Consider the following 24,785-nt stretch of genomic DNA (forward strand, 5'->3'; position numbering starts at 1 on the left):
TGACAGCCTCATTTTAGCCATTTTGGTTTCTAGGGAGAGTCCAGGTCCGATTTACTCCCAGACCCATTTTTTCTTCTTTTTGGCCATCCATGGTATTTTCAGCAACCTTCTATAGCACTACATTTCCAGTTAGTCAGTTTTCTTCCTATCAGCTTTCTTCACTGTCCAGTTTTCACAGCCATACATGGAGATGGGAAATCTGATGGCATGGACCTTTGATGTATTTAGTGATTTAGTATTCAGTGATACATCTTTACACTCCAGGATCTTGTCTAGTCCCTTCATAGCTGCCTTTCCAAATCTTCTTCTTCTGACTTCTTGACCTGGGGGGAGATGAGGTGGGGAGGCTGGCCCAGGGCTTTCCCTCCACTACAGCTCTGCAAAAGTGGTCCTCCTCGCCTCCTGGAGCCTCTCCTGGCCCTCTGGCTCTGTCCTCAGTGAGGAGGAAGGGAAGCTCAAGGGAAGCAGGCCAGGCTGTTGCCAGTAAACAGCCTCTCCTTCTGCCTGTATGAGAATTGAGAACCTCAGGCTAATGATCCACAACCAACTTAATGTAAAACAAGAAAGTTTATTGTAAGATGCACAGCAGAAGTAACCACAAGCACGTCTTTGCAGAATCTGAAGGCACAAGGAAAAGTTCCCACTTTAAAACCCCACCCAGGACTCAGCCCCCACGGCAACCAGCCCCCTTACAATTGAAGAGCCGTTACAGTTTATCCCACATCCCAAACCCCTTAGCAGGGCCCCATCCACAAGCCAAACCTCACCCTTAATATTCAACCTTATTTTCCCAACCCCTAACACTATACAATGTTTCAACACACAGAACTTTCTAGATCAATACATATATTAAACATACAACAGTGATCATATATGAGCTGAATACATGAAGTGAATATTAAATGACTGGATATGTCTAATATTATACTTGATCTTAACTGGTGCTGACAGCCTGGGAGCAAAACATCTAAGGCAGAATGGCTGACAAATGCTCTCCCCACAAAACACAGGCACTACCAACCTCTGTGTCAGAGGGGTACCTCTTGCTGTATTCCTCCTTTGCTTCATCCCATTGCCTGGACTCCCAGCAGGACTCCCCTGGGTGGGCAAGTTGGAGGGAAGTGGGGGCTTGGCTTTTGTGACTCTTCTCCTTTGAATTCTCCCTTTGTTTAGGAAGATGGAGAGTTCACTTCTCTCCAAGGCAAGGGCAGCTCAGGTGGCTCTTGGATTTAGAATTCAGGGCCGGGGGGCTGCTGCTGTTGCTGCCCAAGCACAGCACTGCGGTCATTTTGGCTGGGGTCCCACCTCCACGGGATCTGCCTAGGAGTCTGGCTGGGCTTCCAGCTGCCCTTCTTTTCTCCACCAGGCCCAGCAGATGCTCTTCCCTCCCGAGGCCCATGTCTCCTGCCTAGATGGCCTTTCTTCCCTCCTTGAGGTCAGATTAGGAGGATCAATGGTGCCACCTGCTGGGCAGTGCTGGGAGTAGCAGCCAGTGGCTAAGCCAGATGCCTACCTGGCCTCTGTGGTCAGTCACTGGTTTGAGGGAGGCTTTGGTTGGCTCCTCTGCGACTACACAAGGCAGTAGGCTCCAAGGCTTTCCAGAGGCCCCTCTGGAAAGTGGGCTCAAAGTAGAATATGCCCACCCAGATGCCCAGGGGAGCTTTGGCTCAGGCCTGCCCTGCAAGTGGACCTTGTTGGGGACATGTGCCGCCTGCCCCATACTGGCTCGCAATTGCTCTCAGAGAAGAGGGGCAGAAGAGCTGCTTTGCATGTTTTCCTTCTCCTCTGTTATTGCCGTGAGCCAGCAACGGCGTCATGGAAAGAGTAGGGACTGGCTGTCGGCTCCAGGCTTATGGTCAGATGGTGCCCTCACCACCCTCCTTGCTTGGCAGCATGGCCCCATCCTTCTCAGGCTGTGATGGCACTGGAAGGGTTGGTACCAGTACTGCTTGCTGCACCGGACTGGGAAGGGGGTCTGAGAGCCAGGCAGCTTTTGGGGTGTGTGCGTGCGTGCAAGAACACAATTTGCCCTGAAATTGAATTCCCCTGATAAGGAATTCAGAAGCTGCCTCCACTGCCCGCGCTGGCTCTGCCGCAGCCTCGTTCGCTCAGCAGCCAAGTAATCATATGCGCTTTAATAATCTTTCTTTTACAGGAGTGTGTTGCCAGGGAAACAGAATGTAAGCAGCCAGACGGCACCTTGCCGATCTCAAAGGCAAATCGGCAGAAAGAGATTCGCGGCCAGCTTCTTCTCCTCCCCCCCCCCCCCGTCTCCCCGCCGCCTCAGCCTTGCGCTTATTTTTCATGTGCTGATTTCATAATCACTGGGAAGGGTCCATTTCCCTCTCTTTTATTTATGTTTGAAGTCAGGGCCCTAGTGGCAGAAGCATCCATCCCTCTGTGGGCACACGCCTGTGTATGTGTTTGGAGTGTGTGTCCTCGCTCACTCACTGGCCCCTTTGCTTTCTAGGGCATCTTCCCTCTCACTTGGCCCAACCAGGTGGTTGCAAGAGAGGGTCAGGGAGAAGTCAGGAACAGATTGCATTAATTGGAAATTATGGGCTAGCGCGCATTTGGCACCATGCAGGGCAGGGGTCCCCAGGAGGGACAAATTGAATCACAGTTGGGAGAGTAATGAGGCCCCGGGGCAGGCGCTGGGCAGAGGGTGGCTCCCTTCCCGGGCACCGTTTGTAATAGATTGTGCTCTCTTGCCGGAAAGGCGACATTTGCCCTTTTCACCCTCCCCGCTACCCCTTCCCCAAACAGACCCAGGCAGCTCGATTAGCTGATCTGGGAAAACATTCAGCTCCTGGAGATTCCAAGCCCCTCCTGCCTCTCAGTCTGTCCGTCTTCAAGGCTGACAGGAGGGCTGCTGTGGGCACTCTGAGTCTTCTGCTTGCCTTTCTCAGTGTCTGGGGCCAGGGCCACACTTTCCCTTGTCTCCAAGAGTGCCAGGCCCAGGGAAAGGTGGCAGGCAGACTCCGAAAAACTTGAGTTTTGTGGAGCCCTGGAGGGGCATCCACCTGCCTTGCCTGGTCATGCCCTCTTGGACGGAACAACCGGTGCATTGGGGCCTCTCCTGCCCACAGCCACCACCTCTCCTGCTGAGCATTGAATTCAGCTCCTGTGGAGCCATGGAGCCAATGGCCTGGTAGGCAGGGGCAGCTCACCTTGCCGCTTGAAAAACCACCTGAACTTTGGAAACGGGCCTGTGGGTTTCCTTCCTTGCCCACCCGTTGGCGGTAGACTGTGCCCCTCGCCTAACCTCATGAGCATAGGAGTCTGCTAAACCCCTGACTGCTTGTTCCTTGGCAGGAGGGGGCGTCTGATCCGTTCGTCTTCAGGGACCCCAGTGCCCTGTGGCCTGGTTGTTATCTGTATTAGTTTTTACCTTTGGAGGTCCAAGCCACCAGTACTGACCAGTACTTAAGAACAGTTAGAGAAGCCCTGCTTGTGTTGCCCTTGGTGAGTGGCGAGGAAGGCAGAGCTCTGGTGGCCATTGGCTTCCCAGAGGGGTCCTGCAGAAGCCTAGCTGGGTTGGGGTGGGCATGCCAAGTCTGTGGGAGGCCGCTTGGGGTGGTCAAGGGCCTGGCTGGGCCCCCCACTCGCCCTTTCCTTGCCTCTTGCTCTGGCACGTCCTCTCTTCAGCCTGTTCCTCTCTCTTGGCACAATGCTGTCTGCCCAGGACTCCTGGCTGGGTGATGGCATACGCGCCAGCTAGAAATGAGGGCCTCGGTCTTCTGCCTGCCTCTCTCTTTCTCTCTGGGAACAGGGACTTAAACCTGATGATTGCGTCCACCCCTGTGCCAGGAGGGACTCTGCTCAAGGCCGCTTGCGTGGGATCTTCTGCAATGAAACCCTCTGGAAGGGGGTCCCCAAAAGACCCCAGAGCTGCCTCTGAGCCCCTCGGCACCAAAACCAACTGGGTATGGGAAGGAGCCCTGTTTCCCTTTGAATTGGATTCATGGGAAACTTCCCAAGCAACTCTGGACCAACTTCTTACTCTTCCGGTACATAACATTTTAGTGGTATTTGGGTAGTGTTTATTATGGGTTTTCATTTTTAAAAAGAAGAGAGATACAAAACTTCCCCAAACCATCCCCTTTCTCTTTCCCTGTCCTGCCCTCCTCCCATTTTCATTCCTTGTCCCCACAGAGGAGTTTAATTTTAAATGACAAATGTTGAAATTAGAGACTATCTAGAAAATCCAATTTGGTGAGGAGTTTTAAAAATCCCATAATAAACGCCGAGTGAAATGTATGATTTAATGTGGGGGCACTAGTGGCTGCTATTATGTGCTATTAGCAAAGCGGGGCTGAGGGGAGTCTTTATCACTGGCTGATGCCGACTGGCCCGGCCTTCCCTTCTGCTATTGATTTGTAGCCGCTTGTCATAATGACATCGGGAAGCAATGAATGGAAGATGTGCTTTTGATAGGACTGAGGGGGGTGCTGGGGGGGCAGCAAAAAATCCAGCAAGTTTTCTATCTCTTCTGCTTGATTAGATTTTTTTTCTCCCTTCTTTTAAGAGCTTTCACATTCCAATAAAAATGCTAAACCAGCTCTCAAGCAGAATTGTTAGGGAGTAAATAGCTCATTGCTTTTAAAGGGGGGAAAGAGCACCAGGAACTCTGCAGCTCTGCCGACCTCACAGTGGCATTCAAATCCAGAGTGGCGCTCCATGGTTGTGAAATGGAGGTGGTGGGTGATGGGTGGGTAGGTGCCTTTTTCCCCATAGAGGCTTGTCAGCAGATCTCCGCAAAGGGAGAGCAGGAGGTGGGAGAGGAGACTGCCTGGGAAGTACCCCCCATTGCCCTGGTTTATGAAAAAAGAGGTAGAGGGGAACACCATCCCACCTTCCAAAAAGTAGGGCGAGGCACTTCTCGCAGCAATGCAGCAGGCAGAAGCTGCTGGGGAGAATCTTGCCCCAGATCAACTGGGATAACTAGATCATGGCTGTGGCTGGTGCGTTTGCATCATGAGCAGTCAAGTGCCACCTGCCATTGAGATGTGGCAAGGAATCACATTGTGCCCGGGCACCAAGTTGGGTGGTTCCTGGATCTTTGTGTGCAGTGGGAAGTCATGACCAACCTCTTCCCTTCATGCTCTTAAGTCAGCCTTGTGATACAGAGGCAAAAACTTTCAGGGGGAAAAGACAACAGAGATGGTGTGGAGCTAGAATCAGTCCCCTGGGAGGAAGGGTAACAAAGTTAAATTTTAAAGGAAAGACAGTGGGGTTGTAGAGGTTTTTTTCTGTAGAGCTACAAAAAATTAAGAATGATAATAGACCAATGCAGCAGTGGTTGTCCCTGGACTGGTGCAAATCTGGAAACCGTTGACATCTGATCTGCAGCAAGTTTCCAGGAAAGAAAGAAACACTTATAGTTGGTGGGAACAAATATGGTGCCAGTCCCTGGCATACTGGGGGAAAGTTGCTGCCAGTCCCCACGTTACAAAGGTTAAGAAGGTCTGGCAAGGACAATACAGATGGGCTGTGTTTTCCTTCCTCTCTTCCAGTGCTGCTGGGTGAGATTTGCATCCACAGACTCTACGTGGTGGGAGATTCTGGATGGACAAAAGGAAGGACTTCTTCACAAGCAGTCGGTGGAATACACTTCTACCAGATGCAGGGCATGAAATGGGCAGTGGGCAAGTTCATGAAGGAGGAGGCTGGTTGGCAGTGGCTGCTAGGCACAGTGGCTCTGTGAAGATACTTTCAGGGTGAAAGGTGTAGTCCTTCAATCACCAGCTACCGTCTGTGTGTGTGTGTGTGTGTGTGTGTGTGTGTGTGTGTGTAAGTAAATGTGGGGATAACCATACTAGCTGAGAAAGACCATTGCCCTCCTGTTGTCAAGGCATGATGGGAACAGAATGGTGGACCGGAGAGGCCCACTTTAGTCTGATCTAGTTGCACCCATCAAGTTTGGGGATCTTTGTTCATCATCTGTTTCCCCACAAATGTTTGCTGTGCGGTTTGGGCAGATCCTGCCACCCGTACCCTCGTTCTTACGAGATGCATGTTGGCTGGACTCTCAGACGTCTCAGTGTAAAGGCCTTTGCAGAGTATGGCAGTGCTAGCGCACATGAGTTCAGCCCCTCCAGCATCTGTCCTCACAGCTGTTGGATTTGGAAACAACCACATCTGCCCAGTGAAGTGTTGGGTCTATCCCAGGTCCTCAGGTAGATCAGTTGAGCAGAAAGGTTGCAATGTCTACCCTGACGTCTCGCCCCTGGCCTCACTTTGAGCACCTAGGGGCATCTGTGCCAAGGTACACTTAAGCAGCCCCACTGGTCTCTGGGAGGCTCATCTAGGCTGCGCAGGATGAGGCCTCGCTGTCTGTTTAGCACTGGCCTGGCCTGGCCGCCAGACACTGGGCAGACTCACCAGTGTCGCGTGTACATTTGGACCTTGGGCTAGGTAAGGGAGGGCAAGGTAAGGTTTTGCAAAATGATGTAGGTGTGGGAAATAGATAGATTTTCTTTCCCTCTTGTACTACTGGAACTTGAGGGTTGGGTGGTGGCAGTGAAACTGATTAGCTGTGCCCAAAGGGTGGCCAAAGGAGAAAAGCACCAAAGCCAGAGCAAATGAGTGAGTGTGCGGGATTGGCTCCCATAGGAGGTGGCCAGGGCTACTAGCTCAGGATGGCTTTGGAAGCAGGACAAGAGTACTGTGAAGATGTCTTATAACCCGACAGCCCTCAGGGTTGCCTGAGTCTGTTCATGCCTTCCTCTTGGTCTTGTATGTGCCTTTTGAGCCATGTTGGCTCATGCTGGCACTACCAGAAGGGCAGCCTGGCTGTTGCCTGTGCTGGGCTCCTTTTTCTTCAAGGGTCTGGCTGCTCCCTTTCTTCCCCCAACCTCCATGGGTCTGTTGGCAGGGGTGGGAGAGAACTGGGCAATGCCCATCCTCTGCTACCTTTGAGTTAGGGGTGGGCAATGTATGCCCCACAGACTGCCTGTGGACACTATTTTTTGCATCCCCCAGGAGCCACAGGGAAATTTAGATTAAAATTCTGCACAACCACTGTTTCAGTGGGCTGCCAGATCTCAGCAGCAAATAGCTAATCGAGGGGCAGACAAAATATTGAAGACTATGGGGCTGCATTAGCCCCCCAAGAGACCTTGGAGGGCCATACTCCCCCACTGCACCCACAAAAAAGGAAAAATCAAGAATTTAATTTGCCCCCATATGGCCTCAAGCAGCCTTTAGTGGCCATGGGGGCATTCCACCGTGTTTTGGGGGCTTCCTGCACCGTATTAAGGTCCAGGAGACCTTTAGCAGACACTTCCTGTTTCAGAAAAATCCCAGGTTGTTTTCCTCCCCATTCCTGGCTTCAGTTTAGGTCTGCCTGACCATGAGAAACAGTCCTCTTTGTCCAGGCTTCCTTAGGAGGGCAGTACCACCTCTCCCGCCCCCCCCCCCCCCCGGCCCTCTCTCTGGAGCTCAGGCCACTGTGTGATGGTGGGAGGCTCTCTGTCACTTCTGGAGGCCCAGCCTGGACCCTAGCAGCTCCTTCAAGGCTTGCTGGCAGTAATAGCACGCCTAATGAGGATGCCACCAGGGCCCTCCTCACCAAACCCACAACGGCAGGTGAGGCACAGCCTGACTGAGACTCATTGACTTCCAGCCCTGGGCCCACCACCCTCTCCTTCTCTTCAGGCCGCCTGGGGCATTGGGCAAGGCGGCCCTACACTCTCCTCCCCCTACAGAGACCATGGGACTCTGGACTGCGCCTCCCCTCCATCTTCCCTCCTGTAAAGACCCTTCATGGGGACCTCCTGCTTCTTCTTCTCCCCCCCCCCCCCCCTTTGAAACAGTTGTTTCAGAGGCTGCATTTTGCTTTTGCATATCATTAGGTCTGTGTAAGGAACAACAGCGACACCTTCATGTGCTGCAGCAGTGCTACGGAGGACCCAGACAGGACAGGAAATGCAGCACAGGTGCTCTAATGCAGCACCCTCCTCCTGATGCCACTGCCACTTCCCAACCAAATAGTCACCATTGCCCAAGATCTACAGCTGTTGGGAGGAAGGCAGCTGCTGTATGAAGTGCCCCATGGAAAGTGGGTTCCGGCTCAACCCCCTGGTGTCCAAGGGAGGTTGCCCAGCAGCAGAATTGCTCCAGTGGGCCAGGAGTTGAGCCTGAGGGGCCCAGTTCTGTCTATGTGGCACTGAGTGAAAAAAAAGCCCCTCTGCTGGCCCCCCACAAACTCACACATGGCTGCTGTCCTTCCGTGGCTGGTGCCAGGGCAGGAAAGGCCAGCTAGCCTGTGCCTGATGAATTGTTGAAGTGGGGCTCCAGAAGAAAAGGGAGCAAAAGAGGGAACAGAGGAGCCAACTGTTTGCTAATTAGGCTGGGAAGAGGAGGAGAGGGGCACTGCACCCCACAGGCAGGGTGGCCTTGCCCCTCTTCTTCCACTTGTTCTGCTGCTGCTTCGCCACTGTCTTTTGTTGTGCCTTTCTGTGGGCTCTGTCATTCATACCAACCTCAGTCACGGCCTCTGTAGAGATGGGAGCAACCCTTGCCCCGGGAGCGGCTCTTTCCATCCTGCTGAAATGGATGGCATCCTGCATGGCGTGTGCTTGGCTCCCAGCCACCAGCCCCCCATTAATGCCCCAGAGTTGAAATAGGAGGCACTGCCTGGGCAATAGTCCACTTCCACAAGAGTCAAAGCAAGGGGCAGACTCAGGTCCCGCTTGTGGCATCTCCTGATGGTGCCCCCAACCAAGCTCCCCTCTCCCTTCAGCATTGTACCTCTCTTGGCTCACCATCCCTTGGTCGCGTGCCTTAATGATATGCAAATGAAATATGCATAAAATCATTCAACTGCATGATGATTAAACTCAGGAGACGTGTGAAGCAGTGGTGCCCACCGCTCTTTGAGGCCAGGATGATCTTCCTTGAACTGCCACATTACGGAGTTTGGGGAGGCCAAGCAGTTGGCACGTAGCCCAGAGGAGCCAGACAGCGGGCAGCACAGTGGACCCTCAACCATCTCTGTGCTGCTCCCCTTCAGGAAGACCCCTTCCTCCTCCGACTTAACCACCTTTTGTCTTGCCCCCCCAATTCTTCCTTTTGTAATCCAGTCATGACACAGCGCCAGCATGATTAGCAGAACACCCTTAATATTTCAGAGCTCATTAGCAAAACGATAATTCCTCGTTAGCCACAAAAGCTCGTCTATTTGAGGAAAAAAGATGCCCAAAAAATGCCAGCTGTTAATCCTGAGCACTGTATTTTCCATGCAAAAATAATGTGTGCCAATCCCCTTTTCTCTTCTGAGGGGAGGGAGTTTTTGGGAGTGGGGGTCTTTTTGGATGAAGAGGGAAAGCAACTCTCCAGTTAGCGTGTTTTGTAAATTCCTATTAAGCGAGAAGCCCATTGATATTCCTAGGGTATGACTTTATTTTTGTATCTTCCTTTTTTCTCCAGCACCCATCCCTGCCTCAGAGCTTGATGCCAGTGAAACGCCTTCCAGGTTCTCCAGCAGCAGCACCATCCATGTAAGTCAGCAGCTGAGCCCCTTGGAGGAACAGAGCAGCCCGAGAGGAAGCCTCCTGTGCCAGCGCATGGGGCGGGGGGCATGGAGCTGCCTCCTGGCCTGTGTGGCACATGCCACCCGGGTGTCAGGAGAGCCCCTTCCTGCTCGCTCGCTCTGCTGCCTGCTCCGTCGTCTCCTTCTCCACATTGGTGCAGGTTTGAGTGGCATCCCTCCCTCTCCTTCATTCCCCCTCCCCCAGCACACAGAAACACTCCACGGTGGATCTTGCGATGGTGGAGGGCTCCCTGCCATCGGCCCCCTTCATCTCCCAGGTGATAGCAGGCGGAAGCCCTCTGAGAGATCCACCACCGCTGCTGCTGGAGGGGCCATGGAAAGTGGCCATTTTTGCACACTTGGGTCAGAAGTGACGGGTGGGCGGCTGGGCATCTTCCTCCCTTTTCCTCCTCTCTCTTCTTTACACTATCTCCTTGTGATCTTGCACACACAAACATACATGCATCAACATACAGGTAGATACATTCATATGTGCGAACCTGACTGAAACTGAGTGCATGCACAACTGAGTGGCCCCACAGGTGCATCCACCATGTACATACCGAGAGCTCTGTGTGGGCATTGGTGCCGAAATGCCACTCTGTACACATTCATGCTCAGCCGCTGCCTGCTTCCTTTGGAGTGCTGGTGCAGATAGTTCCCTCTCTGGATCCGGACACGCAGCGCCTCTCACCCGCTTGCCTGCCTGCCTTCTGAGGTCTCCCAGGAGACCTTACAGCTGGTTGCTCTCCTGCTTGCTCTCTGCAGACTTGGCATCGCTCCCTTTGGTCTTGCAACTGGCGCTGGCCGGAGCTTCCTTGGCTTCTCTTCCACAAATGGGCTACCCCATTAGGTGTTGCCAGTTTGGCAGCAGCTTGCTACCACTTGCACCTTTCTCTTTAGGGTGCCAGCCATCAGCAGTGCCACTTGGCAAATGACCAGGTGCCTGTGGAGCAGTGACACAAGAGAGGCAAACTGGTAGGCGAGGGCGTTGTTTGGTTTTCCTTTAGCATTTGGCATCTCTTCCTCCTGCTCCCTTCGTATTTTAAAGGTTCCAGGGTGCCAGCCTGGGCGTGGGAGCAGTATAATGGCAGAGATGGCGGCCTTTGTCTTCCCTTGCACTGGCTCTGCTGCAGCAAAATGGCGCTGAACTGGGGGGCTGGTGCCGAGGTCCGGTTGGTGCCCTGCCTGGTGGGGACCCTGGAGTCCCAGCAAAAGGCTCTCCTGCTCCTGGCACCCGTGTCCTGCGCTGTCGCCGCTTGCTGTCTGCTCCGGGGCTCGGGCTAATCTCCCTCTGCTGCTCCGTACTGCCCGGCCCCTGTCCAGGACCCCTGGAACATATACCCGCTGCTGTTATCACACGGAATGGTGGCGTTGCCACTGAATGGATGGCACAGTGCCAGCGAGTCTGCCATCCATCCGCCCTTGCAGCTCTTTCCCTCCCTCCCTCTTTCCCCCCTCCCACCCACCCATCTTTCTCTGGCTTCCCCCTCCTCCTTCCGTCAGCTTGACGTTAATTAACACACAGATTAATTGATTTTAAAAGCTGAAGAATTACAGTCAACTTTTCCCACAGGGTGCAGGCGCCTGGCGCTTGGCACAGTCCTGCCTTTCACAGGGGGGCAGGGAAGTGCCCGCAGCCAAGCCAAGGCAGCCTGGCTGCAGGAAAGAGAGAGGTGGGCGGGCGGGCGGGCGTTTGGACGGGCAGCAGGCAACTGATGGATGGTAACATATACACACATGTGCCACTTCCCTTTCCACCCTTCGCAAGATTTTAAATAATCAAAGCGCCCCCTCTCCCAGAACGCCCCCCCCTTTAAAAGGAAGAAAATGAAGGCAGGGAAGAGGAGGCAGGACCCTCAAAAATGTGCCTTAAGGCACATTTTTGGTGGGTCCTGCCTCCTCTTCCCCCAAGATGTGCCTTAATTTTAATTAAGCAGCTGTGAAAGAAGGGTTTCCCCTGTGTGCCTTCCCCCGTGCCACCCATACCAGTGAGAGACAGAAGGGGGCCGAATCCTTCTTTCTCTCAATTGCGAGCCTTGCCTCCCTGTTTCTCGCATGCACCCTTCCTCCCTAATTGTCTGGTCAGGTGCCTGGCTTCTGGTGCAGGATCTCCGCTGGGTCCAAAGGAGAGAGTTGCAAAGATCTCCTGTGCTTGGCTTGGGTGCCCCCCCCAACCCGGTCGCCATCCTTTCCACATGCCCAGATGGTGAAAGGAGGTGCAGGGGGCGTTGGGTGGGCAGATGGAGCCACCCATTCCCTCTTCGTGCTTCCATTTGGTGTCATTTTGTTTTTTAAAAGCACCAAGCTAACTGAAGCAGTGAGTGGAATCCATTATGCAAATCAGGTAGCATTTGCATAACGTCTCATGATGGGAATATGCAAACGACGTGCATAATTTATGAGTGCCAGTCTGCCTGTGAACTGCTCCTGTTCAGAGGCTTGCTCTGCAAACATCCTTGGAACCAGGCGCCTGCAGGGAGGACCAAGCCCTCCTGACTCCTTCCAGCCCAGGAATTAGTTCTCCTGATGGCGGCAGCATCGGCCCTGCAGGCCCTGAGGACAGGCCTCCCAGGAGGGGAGATGGGAGGAGGATTTGGGCCCCTGCCTTCCCCCAGGAAGACTAGGTTGGCCCCCAGAATGGGCTCCTCAATGGCTCGTCTGCTGACACCTTCGTTCCTGAGCCGAAGGGTGGTAGGAGCAGAGCATATGTCCCAAAGGAGCTCAGTGGGCTGTGGAAGACCCTTGGCATGTGGGCTGACGGGGCATCTATGCTGAGAGGGCTTCCACAGCCCTTTCCTTGCCAGCAGGCATGAGAAGTTTAAATCTCTAACAAATCTCTTTAATAATCCCTGCTGCTATTCAGTGCCATTTGACCCATTTCTTACAAACCAAGGGGGCAACCTGCTTTGGCTAGCCCCACAAGCCCTTTTTGCTCAGTAGCTGCTGAGCACACTGGCAGCAGGGAGCCCTGCCTCTGAAGGGGAGAGAAGAGATCCCAGGAGCTGGCATGGCTCCTGTCCCTCAGACTCTCTGGGTGTGTCTGCACCAGTCAGAGTGGGGGAGCCTCCCCAGGAATGCTGTGGAGCTGCTGGTCAGCCCCGGGGGGTCAGTCATCTCAAGTCACTTTTAGCTGATGGGGTCTTCCGCTGAAGCACAGCTTCTCCTTTCCACTCTGGGAGGTGGCTTCTCTGCAGAGTCCAGGACTGCCCTGGCAGCAACTCTGAATGGGAAAAGATCCCGTCAGAAAAAGATTCATTTGACATTTGCATATTTTGTCTTCCATTAAAACACAGGAAGTCTCCATGACTGAAAAAAACATTTGCTACATTAACTCTTCAAGTGTAGAGGACATAGGAATTGGGCAGATCAATAGAATAGCTTGTTGTTAACTGCTGTCAAGTCGACTTAGGTCCATGGGGACCCCGTGAATGACAGGCCCCAAGACCCCCATCCTCAACTGCCTGCAGACTCAGGTCTACAGAAGCTGATTGTCTTCCACCTGCATGGCGGTCTTCCCCTTTTCCTACTTTCCTCCACTTTGCCAAGCATTATTGTCTTTTCTAGTGAGTCACGTCTTGAGATGTGGCCAAAGTACAACAGTTTAGTCATTTTGGCTTCTAGAGAGAATTCAGGTTTGATTTGCTCTCAGACCCATTTACAGTGGACCCTTGTTATCCGTTGGGGTTTGGTTGCAAGATCCCCCATCCATGGATAACAAAATCCTTGTATGCTCAAGTCCCATTAAATACAGTGACATAGCAAAATGGTGTCCCTTATAAAGAAAAATGGAAAATCAAGGTTTGATATTTGAAATTTATACTTTTTTTGAACTTTTTCAAACTGAGGATGCTTGAATCCGTGTATAAAAAATCCATGTATAAGAAGGGCTGACTGTATTTGTCTATTTAGCAGGGCATGGTATTCATAGAACTCTTCTCCGGCATCACATTTCAAATGAGTTGATTTTCTTACTATCCACTTTCTTCACTGTCGAGCTTTGACAACTACAGTGCGTCCTTGCCTTACGTGGGGGATCCGTTCCAGACCTCCCCCCCAGTAAGGTAAATTCCACGTATGTTCGAGCCCTGTTCTAAGCTGAAAGCTGCATATAACGCACCCGCGTATGCTGAGGGCGCACTGTATACATAGAAATGGGAAATGCAATGGCATGGACAATCTTAGTTTTGGTATTCGGTGATATATCTTTACACTTCAGGATCTTCTCTAGTTCCTTCATAGCTGCCTTTCCAAGTCCAAGTCTTCTGCTTTCATGACTGCAGTCTCCACTCTGATTGAAACTGAGCCAAAGTATGAAAAATCTTGAACTATTTCAATGTTTTCATCATCTACATTAAAATTATGTAAATTATCTGTGTTTTGTTCAACTGTAAGTCTGCATCTGCACTTTCTTCCATGTCTTTCTTCAGTAATCACTCCCAAGTTTTTGCTATTTTTTGCTGGTATATTGTGCTGATGTGATGTTCCTTCCTCCAATTTTCACACCTCCTTCCCTCCCAAGTGCTCTCAGTGCCATCTGACTTGGGAGTGTTATGTTCTGGCACTATCTCTTGTTTCATCTGAGATTGTCTCATCATAGGATTTTCATGGGGAAAGACCTTTGAAAGGGGTTTTCTATGCCTCCTTCAGTGCAGTTTTGGCTATGAGGCCACTGCCATTGTTTCCCAAGAGATCCTCTGCCAGGGTCACTCAAACCACTGCTTCTGGCCAGTAGCTGTTTGGCACACTGCAAATAATTTAAAACAATTGTAATGGATGAAATTCAATCCTTCCACTGAGCTGAAAATGAAAGCACAGAAAAACACAGTGTTCAGACAGAATAAGTCTATTTGTACCCATTAATAGAAAACATAACAGAGATGTTTCTGCTGTTGGCAGAGGCCAGACACAGGGCTTCCACTTGGATGCATATGGTCTGCTATGGCTATGGGAAGCAATGGCTGCATTTGCCACGGAATGGCACTCTCTCCTTTCTTTCCCCTTCCTGCCCATGTTGAGCCTGCCTGCCAATGGAAAAAGCTGAAATCTTCAAGCGGGCATCGGTGTGCATGTGTGCCCTCAGGTTGCCTGTGACTGCATGATTTTTGCTGGGTTTTCTCAGGTCAGGACTCCTCAGAGGTGGTTCTCCCAGTTCCTTCCTCTGGAATAGAGCCCACAGTACCTGCTATTTGTTTGCAGCTTCCCATCTGATGACTGAACAGGGCTGACCCTGCATAGTTTCCAAGATCAGGCAGGAATCCTGTGTCTTGAGGGTCTTTAGGCTGTATAGTGCCTTGAATTCAGGTAACTAAAATGCCCTCCATTGTGGCTCTTTCCTGGCTGCCCATGGAGTGCCTTCCTTTGCACCGTCAGTCAGAGGTCTCGGATGTCTTCCTCAGGTGGGCACAAGGGAGGGCTGAATGCTACACTCTGCTCCTCCTCCCGACCCCTCTCCCTTGCCTGGCAGGGGGCATAAGTAGGTTAATCCTGACTGTAGGTATAGCTGGAGGGTGAGATTCCCCCGTGGGCAGACCAGCCTTCTGCATGCACACGTGTGCAGCTGTGTTTCTGGGCAATCGAGAAAGGGAGAAAGGACAGGCTTTTTTGTGAAGGGGGAAGCCCTCCCCCCGCCCAACCCCCCCCCTCAGGTGCTCCCCTCCCCTCGCTTGGAAGCTGGAAGATGCACGCGCGCACACCTTGGGCAAGGGGTCCAAAGAGGCCACTTGGTGTCAGGCATCTTCTGGAGGAAGTGGGAAAGGGAGAGGCAGCCCTCGCTGTAGCAGGACCCGGTTTGGTTTCTACTGGGGTGCTGAGATCTTCCTGCCAGAGCCAGGCACAGGTTCATTCTAAACAAAACCAACAGGTATGAGGAAAGACCTGGTGAAAAGCAGCACTGCTTGTAATTCTTGAGCTGAGCAGAGGAAGCGGCCACTGGCATGATGCCAGGCGTGAGGGATGAGAGCCCCTTGAAGACCTAATCAAGCCCCCCAGAGATTACCTGTAGTCTTCTCCTACCTTCTGTCCACCTCAGGCCAGGAGGCTATCTTGCAGTGAGTCAGGCTGTTTGTCTCTCGTGCTCAGGAACTTTCTGTTTCTCTGATAGTCAGCAGCTGTCTGGGGTCTCTATGGGGAGGAGCTCAGCCTTGAGCCAGGGGCCCTTCCGATCTAGGGCCACTCTCCAGGCATGTTTCTCAGGCCACTTGTCTATTCCTTCTGTCCCAATGGCATCCTTGCAACATTTTTTGACTAGTGTCTTCTTCCTTCCTAGGTTTCATCTCCCAGAGCAGCAGGTTGGTCCAGAGGAACAGAGGTTGGCAGTGTTGCTGCAGGAACAGTTCCTCTTCGAACTTGCCCTCCATCTGCAGGAAGCCACATGCCAGCAGGAGGCAGCCAGATCTGAGGTGGGCCCTGCCATCTCACTCCCTGAGCAGGTCCTGATGCCAAAGCCAACAGACCAAGGGAGGGGGGGGGGGGTCTAGCCATGCTTATGCCCTGCATGTAGACCTCTGCAATGAAGGATCAGGGCAAGCTGGCTGGGGAGTGATGTGCTGATTCTGCCAGTCAGTCGAGGGAAGGAAAAGGGCCGACTCCAGACTGGGTCGCAGGGCACAGGTCATTATGGGGTCTGTTCTTTACAGAGCAAGGCAGCTAGTGGGGGGATCCAGACACCCCCATGGCCCTTCCATCACCCCCCCCCCCGTGGCCCCCAATGCCCTGCCCCTCATCCATCAGACAAGTGACCCTGGAGGCATCCTGTGCAGGCCGGCAAGTGAGCAGCATCCCATCCCTGCTGACAGAGCCCCTGAGGGCCAGCTTCCTGCATGTCCCTCACCCCACCCCCTTGTGCCCAGACAGACAAGTGTCTTTTCCAGGATGCAAATGGGCCTGTGCTGCTTCCTTGGTCTGCAGATTTTGGAGAAGGAAGCTAAAATTCAGAAGCTGCAAGAGACCATCGCCGAGCTTCACTATGAAATCTCCCAGAAAGATCTGGAGGCAGTGAGGGAGCTGCAGGACACGGACCGCCTGGAGAGCGAGGAGCGTGGCGTCCAGCAGAGGCAGAGGCAGGAGCCAGCAGTGGTAAGTAAGAGCTCCTCTGTGTGTTTTGGATCTAGGCTCCTTGACTTCATCTGACTATACCTTGAGATGTTACCTGCAGTGGATTCTGCCAAATGAGTGGCTGTTGCAGTCAGCTGGAGCTTGTATCAGGGACTGGCACTAAATGGGGCCTCACACCATGATCCACAGCACCAGCCTGAGCAGGGACAGGGCCCTCCATGTAACCCAGCCTGGGCCTCTAACCTGCAACCCCTGCAATGGCACGAGGTGTGGGGGCCACGCAGAGGCTCCAGGGCCTGGACAACCTTTATTGCAGAGGGCCAATTGGGGGCAGACCTTGCTGGCACATCCTTCCATCTGGACAGAACCTGCTGCTTGTAATTCATACCCTTTTCCATGACAAAAAGGCATGTTAAGTTATGTTAAAGCTGTAACTTGAGGTGGAGAAAGAACTTCACTCCATTTGCAGTGTTTAAGTTGCTTTTAAAGTGACAGAGGTCTGGCCCCAATCCATGAGGGCAGAGGTGCTGTGTTGCAAGCCCTGAGGAGCAGGGTCACAGAAAGCTGCCCTCAAGCTGAGCCAGACCCTTGTCAGTCCATCTCTGTCCCGTATGGTCAGTGCTGACTGGTACAGCCCCTGGGTGTTATTCCCTCCTGAGGTTCTCCTGTCCAAAGACTAGCCAGATCCAATGTGTGTTCAAGGTGACATGGATGAGTACATTTTGTTAGGAAAAAAAACTCTTTGTTATGGGTGATGTCTCGTTCTGCCGGTGGTTCTGAACTGGTACCAACTGGAACAGATGCAGTCTTCTTAGCTACTCAGGAACAAAGTAACTTCAACACAGATTTTCACTCAAATGAGGGTTTATTGACTTCGTTGCTATTTACACTTTACAGCAGGCTACTATACATCTATACTCTTTCAGAGTCCATGCTAGAAGCTTGAATGTGACATCAGTCTTTGTTCTCTCAAAAGATCAACCTTCCCACCAAGTGGACACACCTCTTTCCCATGAAGTCACCATACTACACAAGACCATAACAATAATACATTTTGTGTATATTATGTCTCAGCAAATGTCCTTGAAGACTTGTTCTTCCAGGCCTAGACTTTCTGGCTTTCAACAGGAACCATTTTAAACCTTAGTTAACCATTGACACATCTGAACATTTTCAATACAATTTAGAAATATATTTTAACATTTCTAGTTTCTTGTTGCTTTCGGGTGTGTTTCAGTTACTTATGTAAAATGGGGAAAGCTGTAACTATAAAGGAAACTAATTATCCGTCGCACTGTGTCCTGGTGCCCCCTCACCCTGCCCACCCATCTCTCTTGCTTTGCAAAGGGGACTTATTGCACTGGCGTCCCAAAGGTAGGCAGGCTGGCAGTGAGGGCACTGCAGGTGCATCCTCTTCCCAGCTGGCAAGGAATTGCCTGCCCCCCATCCCAATCCAGATGTGTGGATGTCTTCCTGAGAGAGTAGAAGAGAACAAGTGGGCCACACACAGGGCGTTGTGATGGTTCCCTTCCAGGGTGGGAGACCTGCTCTCAGGTGGGAGGGGGGGAACTTGCCAGATTTGGGTGGCCAGCGAGCGCTTTGGTCCAAAAGATCAGCAGTGGCAGAGGTGCCTTTGTGTGCCTTGGCAGCCTATCCTTTTAAGCTGGGAGGCTTAATCAAAGCAGGGGAAGAATATTAAATGCCATTCAGAGGGAGAGGCACTTCCTGAACAAAGGATAGAGAGGTTGAGCCTGGGCTGTGAATGGAGCCTCCGAGAAAGGCAGGCAGAGGGAGGGGAGCTTCTCTTGCAACATGGCTTCCTTGTGACGCAGCTGCAGCAGCCACACATCAACCATTTTGCTTTTGGAGACAATGCAAACAGAGGCAACAGAGAACAGTGCTGGGCTTCCCCCAATGCTCTCCTGCCACCTGACCCCCGCTCCTCCTTCTTTCCCTCTGTCTGCAAGGGAGGCAACATCTGCAAAGGCCAGCCTGTCCAGGCCCGGCAGGTTTCACTCGCTGTTCCGCCCAGGCCTCCGCCAGTCTCTGAGCTGACCTGCTCACATCTAGTTCTTCTTGGCATGGGGGGGGGGGGGCTGATATGCTTGTGTGCTGGCCCCCTAAGGTAGGAAGTTAGCAGCTGTCAGTGGACTGCTGGGAGGCCTCTGCTGCCAGAAACAAGTCAGGTTTCTGTATAGGCAGGTTCAGCTCAACAGTGAATGCAATGCCCTTGGCGAAGAGAGAGAGGGCACATGAGGGTGAGCAAGCCCCCATGTTCTTCTGGGGCTGGAGGATCCTCCCAGGGAAGATCCAATCTGCAGATGACGTGGTGGCATCTTAGAAGGCCCAGCTCTGTTCTCAGTCAGCTCACTCAGGCCTTTGGGTCAGTGTGCTGCCTGCCTCACCCACTGCAGATCTTGCAGTTGCCCCTGTTCTCTGGACCTGCCAGTGTCTTTGCTGCGTATGCCAGGGATGCTTGAATGTAGGAGGTTCATCTCTGCTCAACAGTTAAACTCTCTGAGCCCAGGGAGAAGCACGCAGCCACGATGGACTTTCCTTTGCCATAATTGCCTTAGCGGTCAGCTTTGATCATCCCAGCACACACAAGGTGCCTTGCAAGTTGACATCATGATCTTTAATGCAACTATTTGCATAGATGCGCAGTGCTGAGTGTCCAGCAGTGTGGCACGTTGACCAAGGTGACAGCCGCTGCTTCAGAGGCTCCTCAGTTATTTTAATCCTTCGCCTCCACTGCAAAAGTCCCTTGGTGGGCACAGATAGTCCAGCTCTTGCTCTCCCTGCAAGTGTCTCCAGAAATGATGACATGAAAGTAATTGCCTCTGCAAAGGAGAAAAGAGAAATGGCAGCACTGACCCAGGGAGTGGGGGTTCAGCCTGAAGGAAAGTACCCCCTACCTTCTTTTGGGAGCATGAGAGTGGGCTCACGTGGAGATGGGCACAGGCAGGCAGGGGGTGTTTGGCTACCTAGCAGATGCCAGCTGAAGGAAGCGCCCCATGCTCTGCTGCTGTGCTCTTTCCCCAGTCTTGGAGAAAGAGAGGCAGGCCCTGGAGAGAAATGTCAGCGCTGATAGTGCACTCGAGGGCCCCAGGAACAAAGGGCCACACGCTGAGACTTGTTTGCAGGCAGAGAGTGTGGCAGAACCCAGAGTTTTGTGCCCCTTCCCACTGCTTCTCGGGAACCCTGGCACTTGTCTTGAGGCATGAGGATGTGGACTGCAATTCCTATCTATTAGTCTCAGCCAGCATGGGAAACGGTGAGGGATAATGGGAGGTATGGTCCAGCAAGAGGCCTCTAGGGCCACACAGCTCCTCCGTGGCTCCTGGCACATCCCTGGGTTCCAGAGACCTCCCCCCTGCCCTGCCCTTCCCTTTGTGCACCCCACCCTCACTGAGGCCACACCTCTCTGCTTCTGAGAGGCAGGGAGTCCTTCCCCAAGGCCCCCTTTGCCTCACCTGCTGCCCTGCTCTCACTCCAGGCAAGACGAGGACTGTGGCAGCAGCAGATCCAAGTCCCACCACACTAGCATCTTTCCTCCCATAGGTCCCAGGAGGACCCCTGGCTGTCTGTTCCAGATGCACTGGGGAAGGATCTTTTTACAGCCACCTTGTTAATCTAAATGAATTTAAGTCTCCGGGACCAGATGAACTTCATCCAAGGGTATTAAAAGAACTGGCAAAAGTAATATCGGAGCCATTGGCAATCATATTTGAAAACTCCTGGAGAACAGGAGAGATCCCAGCAGACTGGCGAAGGGCAAACGTTGTCCCCATCTTCAAAAAGGGGAAAAAAGAGGATCCCAACAATTATCGTCCAGTTAGTCTGACATCAGTTCTAGGAAAGATTCTGGAGCAGATCATTAAACAGAGAGTCTGTGAACATCTAGAAGGCAATGCCATAATCACAAAAAGTCAACATGGGTTTCAGAGAAACAAGTCATGCCAGACAAATCTAATCTCTTTCTTTGATAAAATTACCAGTTTGGTAGATGAAGGGAATGCTGTGGATATAGTATATCTGGATTTCAGTAAGGCCTTTGACAAGGTTTCCCATGACATTCTTGCAAACAAGCTTGTAAAATGTGGGCTAGACAAAGGAACTGTTAAATGGATCTGTAATTGGTTGACCGGCCGAACCCAAAGGGTGCTCAACAATGGCTCCTTTTCATCCTGGAGAGAAGTGACCAGTGGGGTCCCACAGGGCTCTGTCCTGGGCCCAGTGCTATTCAACATCTTTATCAATGACCTGGATGACAGAATTGGGAGCATACTTATCAAATTTGCAGATGACACCAAATTAGGGGGAATAGCTAATACCCCAGAGGACAGGATCAAGATTCAAAACGACCTGAATAGACTAGAAAGCTGGGCCAAAGCTAACAAAATGAAATTCAACACAGAGAAATGTAAGGTATTGCACTTAGGGCGGAAAAATAAAATGCACAGATATAGGATGGGTGACACCTGGCTGAATGAAACTACGTGTGAAAGGGATCTAGGAGTCCAAGTAGACCACAAGTTGAACATGAGTGAACAGTGTGATGCGGCAGCTAAAAAGGCCAATGCTATTTTAGGCTGCATCAATAGAAGTATAGTGTCTAGATCAAGAGAAGTAATAGTGCCACTGTATTCTGCTTTGGTCAGGCCCCACCTAGAATATTGTGTCCAGTTCTGGGCGCCACAATTCAGAAAGGACATTGAGAAACTGGAGCGTGTCCAAAGGAGGGCAACTAAATGGTGAAGGGTCTGGAAGCCATGCCCTATGAGGAATGACTTAGGGAGCTGGGGATGTTTAGCCTGGAGAAAAGAAGGTTAAGAGGTGATATGATAGCCCTGTTTAAATATTTGAAAGGATGTCATATTGAGGAGGGAGCAAGCATGTTTTCTGCTGCTCCAGAGAACAGGACCCGGAACAATGGATGCAAACTACAGGAAAAGAGATTCCACCTGAACATTAGGAGGAACTTCCTGACAGTAAGGGCTGTTCGACAGTGGAATGCACTTCCTCGGAAGGTGATAGAGTCTCCTTCCTTGGAGGTCTTTAAGCAGAGGCTGGATGGCCATCTGTCGGGGATGCTTTGATTTGGATTTCCTGCATGGCAGGGGGTTGGACTGGATGGCCCTAGTGGTCTCTTCCAACTCTACGATTCTATGATTCTATGAAGGAGCTTTGAGCTCACCCACCCACCTTGGCTGGCGTGTCCCTGGGCTGCCGAGGAAGAGAGAGCAGAGGTCGAGAAAGGGAGCACCCCTTCCTCCAGTGGACCTCCTCCTCCTGCTGCTGCTTCTCCTGATGCTTGGGCCACTTCAGCTGGACCTCCCTGGGCAGCCAGGCTCCCTTGCCCCCAGCCAGTGCCTTTGAGGATGCAGTAGTCAGCACCCACCAGTGTGGCAGATCAACATCCTGAGTCTTGGCCTACTCTCCCTGTTTCATGGTTGACAGTCAAGGTCCGTTTGTTTATTTGTTCGTTATCTTGCTCACTCACATTCCCTCCCTGTTCTGGCTGGAGCAGCAGGCAGCACAAATCCAGAGGCTTCAGGACCAGCTCCTGCTTCTTCAAGATGAGAGAGGCAGCCTGGCAAGAAGAGCCCCCCCCCCCCATCTCTCCCACACTTGCCCCACCTCCATATACGTGTGTGGCCAACGGCAAAGACCCTGGGGACTTGACCGAACTCCTGGCATGCCCCTGCGCAGGTGCGCTGCTGTCCCCTTATCCTGCCCCCCTTCACCTCATTGCCTTCCTGTCCTCAGAGCATCACGGACATCCTTCCCCTGGAGGAGCAACAGCCACCACTGCCACCAATCTGTGTTCTCCTTCGTCCCTCATTGATTCCCCCCGCCATTTTCTTCCTCCCTCCCTTCCTTTCCTCGTGTGGGTCAATAGCCAGCTGCTCAGGAGCAGAGGATCTGTGAACTGGAGACCTTGCAGAGGGAGGCACAGACAGTGCTGGGGCAGAGGCGGCATCAATCCCAGCATCTGGAGGACAGGCAGCCTGGCCAGGAGGACCCCTGCCAACAGGTATGGGAGGGCCAAGCAAGAGGAATTGGGGAACTAATTGGGGAGCAGGAGGGGCAGCAGCTGAAGGAAGAACAGCCACCGCTGCACTCAGGGCATATTGATTGCAATGTGGCTCAGCTCAGGGTCCTGGGTCTGGGCTCCTGGGTGCCTACCTGCTGCTGGCACTTTCTGTTCTCTCCTGGTACCTCTGTCCTGCCAGAGGACAGGTGTCCCGGAGCTGCCCCTGCCCTGCCTGCTCTCCTATGAGCCGTGGTTCTGCGCAGGCACCTTGGATGCTGCAGACCCTGTGAGTGACAGTAGGAAGTGGCTTCTCCCACAGCGGTTCCTCTCACGCTGCCTCTGGCCTCCCTTGCCGACGCAAGGGCTCCACCTGGGGTACTTAGTTCAAGTGCGGCTCCCAGGACCAGCTGTGGCTAGCATGGTAGGAGCTCAGGCTGAGGGATTGGGCTGTGGATTGGCCCACGAGGGCTGGGGATGGCTGCTCCTGCCTTGGGAGGATCTCCTGCCCACTGGTGGTGCTCCTCCTGCTTTTTCCGGCTCTGGGGCATGTGCTCTGCTCTCCACCTCTGGCTTGGAAGCTGGAAAAGGTGCCTGGGGCAGAGGAACCCCACCCACCCAACTTCCAGGGCTCAGGCTGCTCCTGGGATATCTGCTCTCCCTTGCCGCCATTTTCATCCTGAGAATATGAAGCGCACAAGCTTTGCAACCGTAGCGAGGCCTTCCTCCTTCCCACTTCTGAGGCTCCTCTGTGCATTTCTCACTTGAGAGCAAGAGCAGCAGTGCTGGTCTTCAGACTAAAATGAGTAACATGGCTTTAAGATCAGCCTCTCTTTCAGAGGACTGGGGATCAGTCAGTGCAGCTTGTGGTGGGGCTTATGCTTCCATGCTCCAGTGTGTGGTCTCCACGGAGGTACCTGGTTGACATCAGGAATGTGAAGATAAGGCAGGCCTCAGGGTTGTTGTTGTCTTAAGAGACCCTCTGCTGAATAGCCCACCCCGTGTTCGAGGGAAGGGGTTACCCATCAAATACAGGAGAAGGCCATGCTCACGGAGTGCCCTTGCTGTAAGGCTGAAGCAAAGCTGGCAGACCACTTGTCTGTTTGCTGTGTCCAGCAAGTGAGGCCTAGACTCCCATTGCCACCCCCTGGCCTTGGCATGGGCACTATCTTGGTTTTCTCCCAATGTCTGCCTGTCTCCCTTTGCTCCAACAGCTGACGATACAGGCAGAAGGCGAGAGCAAGGTGCTGAGAGGCCGCAGATGGGCGCACAGGGTGGAGGTAAGCAGGGAAGGTGGGGATGCCATCCAGGCTGGGACCGAACTGAGAGGAGGAGTGGGAAAGCAATGGAAGTCAGCCTCCTCACCTGCCAAGCCCTTGCCTCCCTCCTCCCCACTCCACAGGAGACTCTTAAAGACATGCACCGCGGCGCCCGGTACCCAAGCTGGCTGCCCCGACTTCTGCCTTCAGAGAGGTGCAGGAGGGAGTCAGGGGCTTGGCCTGGCAGAGGGTTCATCTAAGAGGTCCATCTTTTCCCTTCCCACCAGAGGGCTTGATGCCCAGCTGGAAGTGGAGCTGGAAGACTCCCTGTGTGGAGGCGCAGGCAGTTCCTCTGAGGGGTCATGAAGAGTGGGCAGAGCTAAGTGGGAAGCTAGTGAATCCCCAGGCGGAGGCTCTTTGGGCAGAACTCCAGGATGCCCACCTGATGGTAAGGGAGGCCCCACTGGCTCTGGGCAGCCCCAGGAAGGGACGACGGGGGGCTCTGCTTGGGGCTGCATCTTCCCAGCCGAGGTTTGGCCTCCCAAGGGAACAGGGTGGGCTCCCTCCTCAATGCAGCACCGGAGCAGAGGAGCACTAGTTTAGCTGTAATCCCCCACCTGTGGAATAATGAAACTGGCAGGGAACATCAGACCACTTCAGATTTTTTCCCCTTGAATTTTTGGCATTTCTGAGAGTGGTGCAGCCAATGTTGCAATGGTCCTGCAGGCGGATGAACTTGTTTGCCGTTCCGTTGCAGACTCCACATGCCAGTCTTTCAAGAGAGAGTGGCAGTTGCTCCACACGCCATGATCAGTTTTAGTTGCATTTTTCTACACCTTGTGGAGATGATGTGGCCAGAGGCACATGCCATATGTAATCCCCTCTGTGGAAGGAGCATGTC

The 24,785-nt window shown here is 52.7% G+C and overlaps 1 protein-coding gene across 2 annotated transcripts in view; it reads left to right on the plus strand.

The window, feature by feature from the left end:
* The window catches only part of PMFBP1 (polyamine modulated factor 1 binding protein 1), a 61,723-nt gene that overhangs the window by 22,047 nt on the left and 14,891 nt on the right, over positions 1 to 24,785 (plus strand). The window contains exons 2-7 of one of the 2 annotated variants that reach the window (XM_089539854.1): positions 9,433 to 9,503; positions 13,778 to 13,846; positions 15,804 to 15,936; positions 16,445 to 16,612; positions 22,494 to 22,628; positions 23,840 to 23,905. In XM_089539854.1, coding sequence (XP_089395980.1) covers positions 9,433 to 9,503; positions 13,778 to 13,846; positions 15,804 to 15,936; positions 16,445 to 16,612; positions 22,494 to 22,628; positions 23,840 to 23,905 — 642 coding nt within the window. The remainder of the gene's footprint in view (positions 1 to 9,432; positions 9,504 to 13,777; positions 13,847 to 15,803; positions 15,937 to 16,444; positions 16,613 to 22,493; positions 22,629 to 23,839; positions 23,906 to 24,785) is intronic. The other variant, XM_089539853.1, reaches the window with a different exon arrangement.

This window comes from Sceloporus occidentalis, unplaced genomic scaffold (assembly GCF_023333645.1).
Source record: "Sceloporus occidentalis isolate IW3139 unplaced genomic scaffold, rSceOcc1.0.p SCAF_10, whole genome shotgun sequence".
Lineage (NCBI taxonomy): Eukaryota > Metazoa > Chordata > Lepidosauria > Squamata > Phrynosomatidae > Sceloporus > Sceloporus occidentalis.